This window comes from Phytophthora sojae (assembly GCF_000149755.1).
Source record: "Phytophthora sojae unplaced genomic scaffold PHYSOscaffold_1, whole genome shotgun sequence".
Taxonomy (NCBI): domain Eukaryota; phylum Oomycota; class Peronosporomycetes; order Peronosporales; family Peronosporaceae; genus Phytophthora; species Phytophthora sojae.
This window is the reverse complement of record NW_009258115.1, coordinates 8,004,197-8,019,994: the sequence shown is the minus strand read 5'-3', so window position 1 is coordinate 8,019,994 and position 15,798 is coordinate 8,004,197. Positions and strand designations below refer to the sequence as shown.

General features: G+C 51.9%; 5 protein-coding genes across 5 annotated transcripts; 1 reads left to right on the top strand and 4 right to left on the bottom strand.

Annotated features, from left to right (window-relative positions):
• Positions 1–6: 6 nt before the first annotated feature.
• PHYSODRAFT_467278 (hypothetical protein) lies at positions 7–741 on the bottom strand (the record flags this gene model as incomplete). The annotated part of the gene is made up of 1 exon (XM_009517954.1): positions 7–741. One exon carries the CDS (start codon positions 739–741, stop codon positions 7–9), a length of 735 nt encoding a protein of 244 aa, XP_009516249.1.
• Positions 742–1,187: 446 nt separating this feature from the next.
• Positions 1,188–2,906, top strand: PHYSODRAFT_475046 (hypothetical protein; the record flags this gene model as incomplete). The annotated part of the gene is made up of 2 exons (XM_009517953.1): positions 1,188–2,276; positions 2,325–2,906. 2 exons carry the CDS (start codon positions 1,188–1,190, stop codon positions 2,904–2,906), a joined length of 1,671 nt encoding a protein of 556 aa, XP_009516248.1.
• A 43-nt stretch (positions 2,907–2,949) lies between these two features.
• On the bottom strand, positions 2,950–3,252 carry PHYSODRAFT_470580 (hypothetical protein; the record flags this gene model as incomplete). The annotated part of the gene is made up of 1 exon (XM_009517952.1): positions 2,950–3,252. The coding sequence occupies one exon, from the start codon at positions 3,250–3,252 to the stop codon at positions 2,950–2,952; it is 303 nt and encodes a 100-aa protein (XP_009516247.1).
• A 9,210-nt stretch (positions 3,253–12,462) lies between these two features.
• PHYSODRAFT_474561 (hypothetical protein) lies at positions 12,463–13,543 on the bottom strand (the record flags this gene model as incomplete). The annotated part of the gene is made up of 2 exons (XM_009517951.1): positions 12,463–12,633; positions 13,418–13,543. 2 exons carry the CDS (start codon positions 13,541–13,543, stop codon positions 12,463–12,465), a joined length of 297 nt encoding a protein of 98 aa, XP_009516246.1.
• A 1,112-nt stretch (positions 13,544–14,655) lies between these two features.
• On the bottom strand, positions 14,656–15,369 carry PHYSODRAFT_470510 (hypothetical protein; the record flags this gene model as incomplete). Its single annotated transcript, XM_009517950.1, has 1 exon — positions 14,656–15,369. A coding segment is annotated over one exon (714 nt), but the record flags the coding sequence as incomplete, so codon positions are not given.
• Positions 15,370–15,798: the final 429 nt, after the last annotated feature.

Below are 15,798 nucleotides of genomic sequence, written 5' to 3'. Positions count from 1 at the left end.
ATTTTTTTACAATGTAAAAGAACCTCCAGACTTACCCTTCTTTCGCATAGCACGTAGCTTTGCCATTCGCTCCTTCATCTCCGCCGAACCCTTCGCTGGGCGTTTCTTTGCTACTCCTACTCCATAATGACGACGAACCTCCTTTCGCATAGATCTGATTAGATCCTCATGTTCAGGCTTGGTAGCTTTTGATAGTAGGAACTTCTCTCCTGCATCGACCGCATCAGTGATGATTCCTCTACGTTTGGCATATCCAAGAGCATTCTTAGCAGCCTTCTTTACGTCAGCCATCGATACACGTCCTCCCTCCTTGTCGCTATTGGAGTCGTAAATACCGATTCCTGTTAGAGACTTAATTGCAGCTCGCGCGGGGATGGCAGCCGTTGGCTGACCGGCATACGTTGCTAACGCAGGAACGGCAGCATCAACGGCTTTGCTCAAGATTCCCGAATCTTTAGCGAATTTGAAAGCAGACTTGATCCCTCCCCACACCTTGGACCAAATAGAACCTCCTTGAGCCCTCTTGTATCCCTTCTTTACTTCGTGCTTGGTAATGTCAAGTCTGACACCGCGTCCAGCCTTACGAGCCTTAATAGCTTTCTCATAAGACGTCGGATGAAGGTGGATAACAGAGCCGCTACCCTTGAGTTCGTTTGATGTAAGACTAAGCTTACCGGTCTTGAAAGCTTTGCTAAGTTTTCGGGCAGGAATATCGCTTGAAATAGTTAGTTCGCGGTACATGTTTGCTATATACGTTGAATTAAAGAATAGTTAAATTTAAATCTTTCATATTTTTGAATACATCTGGCTTACGATATTGTTTCGAATAGAGCCACAGCATGCACCATATCCCACAATAATCACCATACGTACCTTGGTATTGCTTTGGATTGTATTTACCGACTCCATACTTTGTTGGGGCTGCCTCACCCATACTATCGAAATACTCCCCATCATGAACACATGTCCAATGTCCTACATCCATATTAGGTTGCCTCAACAAAATCAGATATGATCCTTTCTTTGGGAGCCGCTTTGTTATCTCACTTGACTCAAAAATATCATCAAGATGTATATTCATTTTTTTTCGCAAGTTCAATGAGGTCATGATCAGATGTGATTGGTTTAATGAACTCCATAATAATTAATTTTGAGAAAGTATATTACACCCATATAGAATCTCAACGATGAGTGAAACTCAATTATCCGACCAATATTTGTACCAGAGCTCGCTCAAGAGCGACCCGGAGATCAAGGTATCATCAGGCAAGCGTGTACCGTTTGTTATCGATCTCAACCAGGGATCGTATCAAAATGGTGTCATCACTATTGACGCAACAGCTCAACTGAATGGATCAGAAGGGTTTGCGAGCCTCCGTGATGCCTACATTATGCTTCCATACAAAGTATCGATGAAGAATGGTGCTACTGGTCAGACTCTACCTGCTAACCGCTTCTGCGCTACTCTAAAGTGTGGCAACTGGAATGTCATCGATAGCCTGAGTCTTGAACTAAATGGTAAGACCATCGTATCGATGGCCGACTACAAGCTCTTTTGGAACAACGTTCGCGCTCAGACTGGATACAGTCCTCAGTATGTAGAGAAGCATGGAGCGGAATCGTTCTTGTTCCCCGATGCTGCTCAGTCCGTCTCGTACAGCTCTGGAACTAATTCCCTCAACGGCGATGGCTATTCAAACACTGCTGCCTTTTCTTCAACTTTCACCACTTCTACTTCTGCTGGAGGAGCAACAATTGCTAATGACGGTCTCGTAAAGCGTCTGTTGTCGAACCCTCCTACTGCTGGCGTTGATTTCTCTTCGACGTGGCCTTCGGTGGGTGGAGCTGCTGCTTCTACCACCATTGCTAACCAAACGGCTCGTGGTGCATTTGGAGCTGGTGCTGCCACTGCTAACGCAATCATGGGTACATGGAACTACATGCTCAAGATCAAGCTATCCGATCTCCATCCTATCTTCAAGGAACTTGATTTAATGGCTAATCCCCAGATTCGTCTCCGTTTCCGCGTCAATCAGGGAACTTCTACTATCGCTGTAGATTCTACAAAGGGTATGTCTCTAACTTCTACTACCCTTGCTTCGGGCAATGTATGTCCTGTAATGGTCGGTGCCTCTTCCAGTGGTTATCCCATGGCTGGAGTGCTTGCTGCTTCTGCCGGATTCAGTATCTCTTGGGGCGCTGTAGTCAATGCTCTTGAACCTACTATCGATGGAACGTATATGCCTTTCACTACGGCTCGCCTGTATGTACCGTTTGTACATCTTGAGAATCCTCAGGCTATCATTTCTAAGCCGGTTAAGAAGGTTCGCTACAACGGTTGCTACGCTCAGTGGTTCTATCAGCGGGCTGGTATTGGAAAGCAATCGACTCAGCATAACGCTTCCTTTGATCTACAGCTATCGGCAAGTGTTATGAATGCGAAATACGTAGTTGTACTCCCTTTTGCTGAACAGACTGGTAATTTCGCTTCTGCTACTGTTCAGGAATTCCAATCTCCGTTCGATAGTTCTCCATGGACACTCCACCCAGGTAGTTCGATTCGCAACTTCAACGTGCGCATTGGTTCTACTCAGGTGTTCGACATTAGCCATGATTATGACTTCCATCACTTCCACAATGAGTTGGCTAAGATCTCTTCGATCAATGGTAATCTAACACCTGAATTAGTTAATGGTCTCCTTGACTATCAGACGTGGTCGCTAACTAACCGTGTCCTTATCGCTGACGTTAGTCGTCTGACTGAGCGTGATGTACCTCAAGCCATTCAGATTCAGGGTACCAACGCTGGATGTCAAGGCGTAAATCTGTTGGTCCTCGTGATCAGCGAACAGGAACTAACGTTCGATAGACTAACCGGCGAAATTTTAGAATTCTCAACCGCATAGGTTGTAGACCCCATTTTAGCTAACAAAAAAAAATATTTTTTTCTTAGTTAAGCTCCTTGAGTAGCTTAGGACACTTCTCAATCACGAATTCGCTCTTGCGTAGGTAATCGATATATCCGGGATCCATTCGGCTAATCTGCTTGAGAGTCTTACCCCGATACTTCCCCCATGTCATCATATATGAATTATCGTTGCTGAGAAACTTGGAGTGAAGGAAAATCTTGATATCCTCACTAATGTTAAGGCTTGGTTGGTTGTGCATCCATCGACAGTATCCAGGATCATTCTTGAATACATCCTCAATGGATTGACCTTTGTATTTTCCGAAAGTTAGTGTGTTCGACATGATGTATGTATGGTATAGCCTCTTATTTTTTTGAAAAAAATAAATTATTTCTGAAAATGACGTCGTAATGTGCCAGTAATTATTAGGAGTTTCGTCTTACCCTCGCATGTGCGATCCTGCACGTCTACAGGGTCGCGCGGCTGCCCGCTCGCTAACAGACGCCTTCTCAAGCTCTCAGGTGGTTGAGAGGTCGCGTCGTTGAAATCGCTGCTGTCCCGAAAGAAGGTTTCAGGAATGTTCTCGGTGGTTAATTACGGTAAGAAATTATGAAAATAAAAAACTGCCGGTGTAATGTGCTGCCACCTACTACTAATGGGATGATAGTATGGAATGATGTCTCCAGCCCGCAATTGCTGCTCTCCATTCTTCTTGATCAACGCAGCAACACTAGGAAGGCGTTGGCGGGCCTCCATTACCAGCCCAGTGATAGCCACCTCGTACTCGCGGTTGAGTAGTAGTTTTGCGAAGAAGAGGCTGACGGAGTAGTAGTCGAAGTTGGGGTGTCGTTTGGAGGAGGCTTCAGGGGCAGCGGCTGGTCGAGGAGGGCGCGAAGCAGGTAAGTGGCAGCTAGGGATGAGCAGTGGGGTCGGTGATAAGAATAAATCGGAAGATGCACCAACGCATATTCTTAGCATCGCTTTCGCGAATCCTACTTAATCACTGGTTCTGGTAGTTGATGTACTTCATGTCCGTCTCGGGGCCCTAGTACGTCAGGTACTACACGTCTGTCTTGGGGCTCTAGTACTCGGCAGATGGTGATTGCCAGGGCCTAAACTGCAGCTACCTACTGCATCAGATTGGTTGTACCGGATTAGTGGTACTGTCACGGGTCTCTAGTAGTTTTGTCTCGTGGCTTTAGCATTTCCCTACTCCCTAACGCTGACATGTTGTGGCTATCGATGTTAGTTAGCTAACTGTGAGTTAGTGTCTTGTATTTTGAACTAGCATGCCAGTGGCGTTAGAGCATCTGCACCAAGCGCTGCATGGGGGCGACACGAATGAAAGATTTATCAAGCTCTACGTATGAACTATGAATCTGCCACCCACTTTACAATATCTACTTAGAGAATAGGAATCGCTCGCGGTGGTGCTTATTATACCAGGCGTTTGATCGCTCGGACAACGAGCTGGCCAAGGTGCACACGCGATACCGTGCTGTTGGAAGCTAAGATACGATCATTTTCGAAAGACGAAAACCCTATATTATTAGTTGTGTTTCTAACCACTGAGCCGCAGCATCTGCCCGGTAGTTCGCCTCAAAAGGGAAAAGCTAGGGAGCACCGAAAGTGGAGCACCGGAGCAGAGAAAGACCGTGCATACGATGGCAGTAACACCACATGAATGATTTGACTTCAACGCAAGATCGATAAAGATACGTGTATGTATTTTAGAATACAGATCAAAGTGCACCTTAAAGTCAAGGCGGTCATTCGTCTAGTGCTCGCAGTCCGGCATAACCCCACGTACAGGGCGGACAGAATACCTGCTGGAACTCGGTATCATCGCAGTCGAGAAGAACTTGAAAGGACGATAGTTGCGCTGGCGTTCTTGTTGCGGCTGCTTGGTCTTGCTCAAATTTTTCGAATCTGGAAGGCTTGCGGCGTGTACTGTGAATGCCGTATCCGACTAGGTGGGGGTCATGTTGGGTTTGTTGTTGTCCACTGCGGAGGGATGCAGGCTCTATGATGCGTGGAGGCGCCCGCCAGCAAGTTCGTTTTCTTCTTCTCCATAGCGACAGCGTTTCGAACAGCTACTTCCCCTATCGTCTTTTTTGCTTGAGCTAGAACATTGCGCCGGATGTGCCAAAGACACACAAACTTATCCGACATCGGGAAAACAGTGTCGGAGGCGTTCGTGCAGGACAGCTCGCGATCGGAGCTAACCGTTGTACCCGTGGGCGCGGATCCAAGCATGAATGGCAGCCTCCGCCTCTCTTTCAGTAGAATATTCAAGTGGGGGTGGAGGATCGAGGATAAACGTTCGCGGCACGCCTGTAGCCATGGCCGTTAGCGGTGGTGGAGGATCGGTTCGCGTTATGCCTGTAGCCCTGGCTTCGAGTGGTGGTGGCGGGTCGGTTCACGGCACGCCTGTAGCCACGGCTTCCATTGGTAGTGGTAGCGACAAGATGAAGGGGGGGGTATGTTGTGGCGAGTGCGCGAAGATGCATTCTAAAGCAAGGCGTTGGTTGTCTCCGAGTCTAAAATTATTGATATCTATATCCGCCAAGACTCCCATAGTCGGAGGAGTGCTCACCCGTAAATATCTCGCGCTGTGCATTGAAGCCTTATGCTGGTCAAGTTGAAGTCAAATCATTCATGTGGTGTTACTGCCATCGTATGCACGGTCTTTCTCTGCTCCGGTGCTCCGCTTTCGGTGCTCCCTATAATAGCTTTTCCCGCCTCAAAAGTTTATACAAAAAATAATCAATACAAACTTTGCTTGAGATCTGCGTGCAACTGCCAGTTGTGGATCAGACCTTCGGCTTTTAGGTGAAATGTGTTTTTAAGATACAAGAATGACCGGTGAAGGAGATCGTTGTAGCAGTTGAACGCGTTAGGTCCCAGCTCATAGTTTGTCAGAGTGCAAAACAACGTCAGTGTTGTGGGGTAGCTCAGTTGATGAAATGAGCCGCAAACGTCACGATTGAGTTTTCGGCGGGTACACGAACTGCTATGAACGTCGGTAGCGAGAGAGACGAAGTTTGCTGCTCCAGTGTAGCTAGTTGGCACGCAAAATGTGGTTATTTGGATAGTCGATTGTCAGATGTGGTTAGCCGGCAATCAAAATGAAGCTGTTTAAAAAAATACCCGTAACTTACTCCCCAAGCCAAATCCCAAGCAAACTACAGAAGAACGATGCGATGGAACATTCGCGGACAGAATGAGATTGTGTCCATGTTTTTTTTCGGTGCGTCAACGGGCCTGAACCGGCTTTCTGTCTGGGACTTTCATCTCAGGATGAACACCATTATGCAGAAGAAAAATTGTAACGACCATTTTTTGGAGACCATCAGTGATAGCTTGCAAGAAAGTTCTCCGGATCTATCGCAGCAGTAAGCAAAAAAAAAGAAGATTGTGTGACGTTCTAGTTAGTTGGACTAAGGTAGTCCGTGTGACGCTGGTCGTCGACACCAGGAAGATCGCGGTAACGGCTTCGGGTAAGATGGTGAGTGAGCGTGGCGAGGCACAAGGCAACGCGGGGCTCGGTCTAGGCCGCAGGCCTGTAGAATGCGGCGCCAGCTAGCGGCGTCAGCGGCGCAGGTCGAAGTGCTGTTGCAAAGGGAGCAGCGGTGTCGATGAAAGTGTTTGTCATCTCGGCTTTCGCGTCCCACGGTGTCGCACGTGCGCGATTTCTGTGACGGGGTCACACAGCACAATGCACAGATGAAGTGCGTGCGGATATTACTATCCAGGTGAACAGCAGTTCACCAGTTCCCGGCCTCAAAGGGAACGGTTTGCTACAAAGGAGTAGGTTATAAGACTGACTGTATTTTGGTAGAGGTTAACTTGGTCGTAATACAAACTACAAGTTAACTATACAAAAGCCCCCACAACTCAACTGGTTGGCTTGCGGAGCTACTGGTACCATGTACCATGTACTGGGGAGAGTGACACCCGTCACTCTTCATGTAATGGGTACACTTGATTCTACCCCGTTACATCCCCCCCGACTTATCTGGAATCACATCTGATTCTCCAATCGGCTTCGAGAGAATCCGAACACCCAAAGGTCGGATTCTCGGGCGCCGCCGCCGCAAGGCTGGCGCGCCTCATTGTCACACCCACAGTGACTTGTGCCCGCAGCGGGCATCCCGCGCTGCACCCCCCTGCCCTCGGCGATGTTGGCCGCAAAGCCGATGCCTCTAGTGGCTGTATCCACAGCGCTAGCAGGCGCAGAGTGCCTCGGCACGGGATGCATATGCCTCCAAACTTGCGGTGTCCCTCGTAGACCACCAGCAGTTGGCGTCGCATGGCCCACGGGCCCCGCTGGCACGTTCGTGCTGCGGTGCCTCCCGCGAGGGACGGCACCTTTTAGGTCAGCGCGTAGCGTAACCATAGCGAGAGCTGTGCTGCTCGTCTCCGGCCATGACAGCGGTCCGACATGACCCCGCTCGTCACGGCGCAGTGTGTCGGTCGTCTGAGTTCGTCGGCACGACTCATAGGCAGAGGTCAAACGTTGACCAAAGTCAAGAAGCATCGGGCTTCATCGTCGTCATAGTCCCGGGGACCACGGCTGTTGCTCACAGCCCGCTCATCATTCCGAGCAACGCGGCGGACTTGTTCAATGTCCTGCCCCGCGTCATGGCCATCGTGCCATCGACGCAGAGGTATCTTCCGTCGACACCAAGGTACCGCAATGGTACTTCATCATGGTGTGAGGTGTCTTGCCCTCTACCACCAGTGGTTGCTTCATCCATCGCGGCGACCAACACCAGGTCAGTGTGCGTGATATGCAGCATAACGCACAGTCCATACCAGGACATGACTGTGCACAGGGGCACCACCCCGTACACCAAAGGCACGTCGTGCACCTCGTGTACCACGACTGCCATTAGTGCCTCGTGCACATCGAGTGCCACGAGCACGGCAAGTGCCGCGTGCACTGCGAGTACCTCGCGCACACCAAGTGCCCCGCGCACAGTGAGCGTCACGGTCCGACGGCACCGCGTCTACATCACAAACATATGTGCCACGTGCACGCGTATAGCTTCGCGCCTTACAGGTGCGGCATGTGCCGCGCCAACTGTGAATATCTGCAAAGGCAACACGTTCGGGTTCTCCCCTCGTGGGCAACACCCATGCTTGGGACTGATAGCTACCTGGCCGGCAGAAGTGCCGCGCCCAGCGTAGCAACAGCCTGGAGCTTTGGCGTGGTGCTGATGGCTACCTGGCCGGTAGACGTACCGCGTCCAGTGTTGCAACAGCATCACGCTGCGGCATGGTGTTGCGTATGTACACATGCCATCGTCCGCGGACCAAGCCGCAGACTGGCTGCCATGTCTTTGCCTGACAGAGGCACCCTTCCAGCAGCGAATGCGCGCTCCATCTTCGGCCCAGCAGCGACAGTAGCCGCTGCCAAGGTTGCTGGCCATCGGTCACCATGACCATGGGACCTGAGCAGCGATGCATCAGGTCCAGCACCTTCGTGCAATACTTCGTGAGTGGCTACACCATGCAGCCACTGCACTGGCTTCTACGACGAAGCAAGTCTCATGTCAGAGACCTCGGGAGGAAGGGCACTTCCGATCCCCTCCCCCACTTACGATTTGAGCCCCGGCGGGTCAGGCGCCAGCCGGCCGCCTAACCTCGCGCCGCCCTGCAGCACCGAGTCACCGTGCCAGCAGACTCCGGTGGCACGGGCAGCTACCCTTCTTTGGCTCTGGGTCAACATCGTCGACCAGGGCTTGGCATCTACCAGCCTGGATGCAGTTTGAGTCTGCGTGACTTGACGTGTTATCTGTTACCCACGTCTTCGGGCAATGACACCCATGACAGCGTACGGCTTGTCCTGCATTCAGAGTAGCTGCATGGCATGCACGCATACTCAGACTCAGCCATCTCGGCACCGAGTCATGGGCACTTGTTGCCCCTACGCAGCACAGTGCTAGGCGCGACAGACCGTACCAACGATCCCTGCCGCGCAGCGGCCTTCGCCTTCAGACCGAGCATGCTCCTGCATGTGGTCATTGAGGTGTCGCCCTCCGGCAGACACGTTCCAGTCGTGATCGACCATGCTCGCCGAGTCGGCGGCGACGCAACATGCATCGCCGCAGGTGCGTCGTGTACCCAAGCCACGTCTTCTGTGCGCTGGTCGACACCCAGTCGAACATCATCCATGATGACCGGGTGCCAAGCCCTTGGAGGATGGAAGTGCTTCCGCGCACTCCTCCCCCGCTTAAAATCGAAGCCGCGTGGCGCCTTCAAGAGGACCGTGCGGCTATGACATCGTGACGGTGTCACGAGCCTCTTAAACTCCGTGTGGTCATCCACCACACGCGAGGAGACCCAAGTGACCTGACCACTAGTCTTGGTCATACTGACCGTGCGTGGAACTAAGTTACTCACGCTGAAGTCGCTTCGAGCGACTCCTTCCGGCTCATGCGGAGCCTTACGGCATCGTGTGGAACTACGTTACCCACACAGGAAGCGCATCATGTGGCTTCACAACCCGTTACCGTCTGAGTGACGCGTGTGGAACTATGTTACCCACACAGGAAGTGCATCGTGCACCTTCCTCATCAGTTTAGGTCTGAGTGACCTGGTGTGGAACTGGGTTACCCACACAGGAAGTGCCTGCAGCACCTTCCTCTTCAGTTATGGTCTGGACGACCGGGTGTGGTACTTGGTTACCCACACAGGAAGCGCGTGCAGCGCGTTCCTCTTCAGTTAAGGTCTCGGCGACCGTCCGTGGTACTTGGTTACCCACGCCGGAGGTGCCTTGAGCGGCCTCCTCAGCATTACATGCTCTGTGCGGAACTAAGTTACCCGCTAGTCAGTGGTCCTTGGTTACCCACCTGGTGGTGTCATCGAACACCACCCTTGTCAATGCTCATGCCGAGCAATGACTCTCAGCACTGGAGTTGCTTGTTGAGGCAGCTCCACATGCCAGGCATAACAGCCCTCGGTTGCAGATACACTACACTTTCTTCATGGAGATCAGCATGTGAATGATGCCTCCCTTCTTCTTCGTCGTCTTGTCGGACGCATCCAGCGCCCTGGCGGTCCCATCGGACGCCCTTGTGTCTGTCCAGAGGTGGGAACATGACTCACCAATGCTCTGTCAGACACAGAGGGCCAACTTAGCCTCAAGGCGTTGTCGCGCTACTCGACCGAGAGCCTGTGCAGCTGGCACGGCGCACTCAGGGCCAAGTCATACTTGCTCAAGCCGAGGGCATATACGGTTCCATGCCCAGGGCCGGCTTCGGCACGATGTCCGGGACGATGTACGGTTCCATGTCCGGGACCATGTGCGGTTCCATTGCTGTCAGCGCCCTCGAGTGCGGCAGCCAGGGTCACAGCGGACCCCAAGGTTCTTCTTCGGCCCAGCCTCAGTCAATGAGACCTGACCTTGTGCTTAGACTCTCTCGCAGAGTCTCAGCACTTGTGTCGTTATTCCAACCGACACATCTGGCGACGTGCGAACATCCACGCGACGTCCCAGACTCAATCATGTCTAGGGATACCATTACCCCCGCACACTCACGTGTACTACCGACAACCCACCGTTGTCCTTCACCAATGCGAGCGTCAGTGCTCGCAAGGAACCCCGGATCTCTGTGGTGTACGCCTTCCGTACACCCATCACAAAGACTCGGGCCAACCCCAGCAAGGCCCTCGTCCTTACTGGTGGTTGTGTCCCCCTTGAGCACCTGACGGTGCATGGCGTCGGCGCCCCCTTGACCCTCTGGTCTTCGGGTAGGTCTTCTTCCCAGACCCAGGCGATGGGCAGACTCGTTGATAGTGTCCTAGTCCGCCGCAGCCGTAGCAGCGGGCTGAGTACTGCTCAGCCGAACTCAGATCCATGGGTTCTGGTTCGCTGTCAGCGACCACAGGCTGTACAACAGCCAGAGCACCAGCCTGCTTGTGGCTGTACTCTTCCTGGAGGGCGACTTGGATCGCCTCCTCCATTGTGGCGGTGCGCACGCTGAACAACTGCGTGCGCGCAGGACCGACCTTCAGGCCGTCCACGAAGACTGTCATCTTGACGTCTTCCGACAGTGGGTTCCCCACCAGCGAGGTTGCCAACGTGCGCATCTCCTGTACGTACGCGTACAGCTCGCGCTCCCCTTGTTTGCAGGCAAGGAAGCGCGAGCGCTGGCGGAACTCGTTGTTCGCCGGGAGAAAAGCGGCTCAAGGCTGCTCACACAGCTGAGCCCAGGATGTGAAACATCCAGGCGACATCGCTTCGCGCGTATACGCCCAAGTCCTGGCACGTCCGCAAAGATTGGAGAGCGCGAAGGCGACTCGAAGGTTCTCGGCCGAGATGAGACCTGGGCTCATTGCGATCTCGGTCTCCCGGATCCAGAAGTGAAGGTTCTCACCTTGCTTCCCTTCGAACGGAGGCACAGCTAGCCGTAGAGGCTTAGGCTGCACCCGTTTGGGCTCACTCATCTGAGCCAGCAGGTTTCCCTGCACATGAGCGATGAGCCCGCGTTCGTACATGTCAAACGCGCTCACCGGCTCGACCTGCTCGGCTGGCGTCGCCGCCGCCAAGCTCCGGAGGGCATCTCTTCCGAAGATGCCCGCCATCTTCCGCACCGACTCGAACTGCGAGTCAGTCAAGTGAGGAAACTCACTTCGGTCCATCGTGGCTCACAGACCTGAGCCACCGAGGATTCAGGTAGACCAATCTACCCGCGTAGGCGTAGGATTGACTACAAGTGCTACCAAGTGTGACGGGGTCACACAGCCAGAGGAAGTGCGTGCGGATATTACTATCCAGGTGAACAGCAGTTCACCAGTTCCCGGCCTCAAAGGGAACGGTTTGCTACAAAGGAGTAGGTTATAAGACTGACTGTATTTTGGTAGAGGTTAACTTGGTCGTAATACAAACTACAAGTTAACTATACAAAAGCCCACACAAACTCAAATGGTTGGCTGGCGGAGCTACTGGTACCATGTACCATGTACTGGGGAGAGTGACACCCGTCACTCTTCATGTAATGGGTACACTTGATTCTACCCCGTTACAATTTCGGTGGAGCGTCATGCTTATCAACCGGTGGGAAGCTTGCTGAGCTGTATCAATAATAGAGCTAGATACAGCCTGCAGAGATGTGTTTTACGCTGCCCTGCGAATGGTAGCAACAATTCCAATCGGTAGGATGATCTGCTGCTGTTTCTAAGCATGAGCCGATGGCGATTTCTCGGGTTCTTGTTTGCTGTTTGGGAATACAAAATTGAAAACAAGACATTGTAAAATAATAGCGTTGAATTAATGTATTCGGGAGTTCCTCCCTATATGTGAGCGAAGCTACCGTAGTATCAACTCTGACTTCGTGTTCGTCCTGCCAGCATGCCCATCGGAAATCGCGCTCCTGGTGTCCTATGCTGTGAAAACCTTGAGCACGCGTTGGTCGGCCGCGGAATACCGGTCGCGCACGTAAAGGACATTATCAGCGGCTTCTGCAATCCCCCAGATCGAGTTAAACGGGCCGCTCGCGACGTACGTAGTGACCTCCTTGGTAATAAGACTTAGTCTGCGGATGCATTAGTTTACTCTGTCTGCAATGTACAGATAACCATCTGAACCAATTACCAGAGAATCGGGGGTCTTAAATCGTGCACTAGTACCAGTGCCATCGACAAGTCCGCTTGAGGTGGATCCGGCCAGCACAGTCATCACACCGCCCGACGTAAATTTAATCACCCGATTGTTATCCTTGGCGTAAATGTTGTCAGCTGAATCGATCACAATGCCAGCAGGGTTGGATAGACTGGTGCTGAATGTGCTGGACACGCCCGTCGAGGTAATCGTGGTTATCTTGCCATTGTAGTAATCCGTGACGTACAGGTTTCTGCTAGAATCTGCAGCAATCCCGTGAAAACTCAATGGGGACGGATCCGTGTAGAGCGTACTGACCGCGTTTCCGGAAATTTTGCGCACTTTGTAATAGTCACAAGCGAAGAGATCGCCGCTGCTGCTCACAACAAGGGCGCTAATTGAATAAAATCTCGCGTCTAGCAGAGCGCCATCCACGTACTTCATATTATCACCACTACCAGCGTATAAGGTAGGTTCACTGTCATCGCTCATTTGGAGGATGCGGCTACCATCGCTCAAGAAAATAGCTCCGTTTGGTGCCATAGCGATTCCCCCGTCGGTTGTTAAGTACGAGCCAGAACCCACGCGTATCGATACTTGCACACTCAATCCGGAAGAATCGGCGCTTGAACTCTTACTGGAAGATGAAGAGAATAGACGTGAGCTAATACTCGAGTCAGTACTTGAAGAGGATAAATTTGATCCGTAAATCTTGCGCACGTGTTGATCGGACGCTGACATGCTGTCGCGCTCGTAAACGAGATTGCTAGTGGCGACTGTAGTTGCCCAGATTCGCTGGAACGAGGCACTCGTAGCGACACCGTCTGTGGCGCCGCTGGACGTGCAAGTGCCAGCATACGTTGTAACCTCTTTGGTGGTAAGGCTAACTTTGCGGATACACGTCTGCCACGTACAGATGTCCATCGGAACCAACAGCCAGAGAGCGTGGGTTCTTAAAAAGCACAGCGTTACCATAACCATCCGCATATCCGCTTACCCAGTACCGGTACCCGGCCAGCACGGACATTGTACCGTTAAAGGTGAAACTAACCACTCGATGATTATCCGAGACGTAAATGTTGTCTGATGAATCGATCGCAATGCCCGCGGGAATCGATAGGCTGCTACTGAAGGTAGAGACACCGTTCGAGGTAATCTTGGTTATTATACCATTATTGAACTCGGTGACGTACACGTTCCACCCGAATCCACAGCAATTCCCTGTATGTTCGACGAGGAGGGAGCAGTGTAAATCGTACTGACCGTGCTACCTGTAATTTTGCGCACTTTGTCGCCATCACGAATAAGGAGATCGCCATTGTTGCTCACAGTAAGAACGCCAAGTGAAGAAAACCTCGCGACGAGGAGAGGACCATCCACATAACGTGTCGCATCAGCACTCCCAGCTTATACGGTAGGCCCACTGCCTTCGGTCATTTGGAGAATGCGGCTACCTTCACTTAGATAAATAACCCATTTGGTGTCACAGCCATTCCTCCCTCGTGAGTTAAGCTTGACGAAAAAGCGGAGTTTAAAATCGTCGATACGTGCACAACCGCGTCGGATGAGTCAGTATCCGAGTTGTTACTGGCGAGTGAGGCCGACCAGTATGAACCACTGCTCGAATTGCTCTTGCTGACAGGAAGACCAATATAATCCGCTCGAGTCACGACTTGCTGACGAGGAAGACCAGTATGAACCACCGTTCGTTGCCGACGAAGAAGACGACCAGTTTGAGCCACTGCTGGAGTCACCACTACTCGCCGACGAGGATGGCAAAGGTGGATAAGTGGCCGAACCACTACCGGTAGTGTCCGAGGATGTTCTCGACTCGATAGTTATTCCAAGAAGAGTGCCTACAACTATCACAACAGCTAGAACCACAGCTTCAATCAGTTTATAAGATCGTGGAATTGTTGGAGACCTTGGCTTCGATGGCTTCACTGGTGTTCCGTCGGGTGAACTCGGTTGCACTTGATTTTTAGCGACGCGCTTGTTCGCGATAGCATGGTCGAAGTGAGGGCCAAGGCCGTGGATACCAGCCGCCGCATTAACTAGGTCTTCGATGCCTTGCAGGTTGTCTGTGTTTCCGACGCGATCCACCGGATTACCTGTTGACTGCTCTCTAATCAATGATCTTAACTCGACCATAACCTTTTCCATGGTTGGCCGCTGATCTGGAACAGCATTGCAGCATTGAGTGATAAGTGCCCAGGCGCCATCACTCATCAACTTCTGGTCTCGAGGCGGAAGTTCGCCATTCAACTTGCATGTCCGTAGTTCTTCGTCACTACTAATATCGGCATACGGTGACTCGCCAACCAATGCGTGGTAGATGGTCATTCCAAAAGCATAAACGTCAGATTTGGTGCTCGGCAACATTCCGTTCACACACTCCGGTGCCAAGTAGCGGACCGCATCCGTGATTTCAATCCCTGCAGCCGCTGCCGTACCATTAACGAGGCGCCGATCCTTCATTGCACTCCAGTCGAAGCTGCGATCGAAATCGCAAAGTTTTGCCTGGGCGTTCTCCGAAACCAGAATATTGTCGCACTTCAAGTCCCCGTGGACGATGCCGACCGAATGCATCTTGGCGACCGCTTGGGCAGCTTGTGCGAGCACATCGAGACTGAGTTTGTAGCGATTGATCTCATCATGTCGTAGAAATTTATCTAGAGGCCCGTTGTCGCAATAGTCCATTAGGACAAAAGGTGTCGCCGTGAAATAGCAGGCACCACGAAGGCGGCAAATATTGTCGTAGCGGCTTATCCGCTCCCATAGATTCGTCGTGTAGAAGAACTTCCGTTTTGTCGTGTCTGACTTCACGTTATCGTCGAAGATTTTGACCGCCATGAGAGTGCCATCTCGCAGCATTCCTTGGTATACCTTAGCGTCCCCACCAAATCCAATGATCATTGACATATCGATGTCGACTTCGTCCTCCGTCATGTACCAGTCTGGGAGGTTGCTGATCTCGGTTCGAACGGGGCGACTCGAGCTCGCCCACAGTTTTTCCTTCACAACGCTGACAACGCGGTCCTTAGCGATTTTGGAGTCCTGCATTGTGGCGTCATCGCGACGTCCCATGCGAGAGATAGTTGCGAGTATTTCCTTCTGGTTGTCCGGGTCGCTCATGGCTGCCATTGCTTCAGGAGAGTCGACAAGGTTCATGTACCGCTTGGCTCGATCCTCGACCTGGCCGGCGCTACGGTAGGTGACGCTCCCATCAATGGAGCATTCTGTAGTGAGACGCTCCACCAGTTTTTCTTTGGTTTTCTTTGC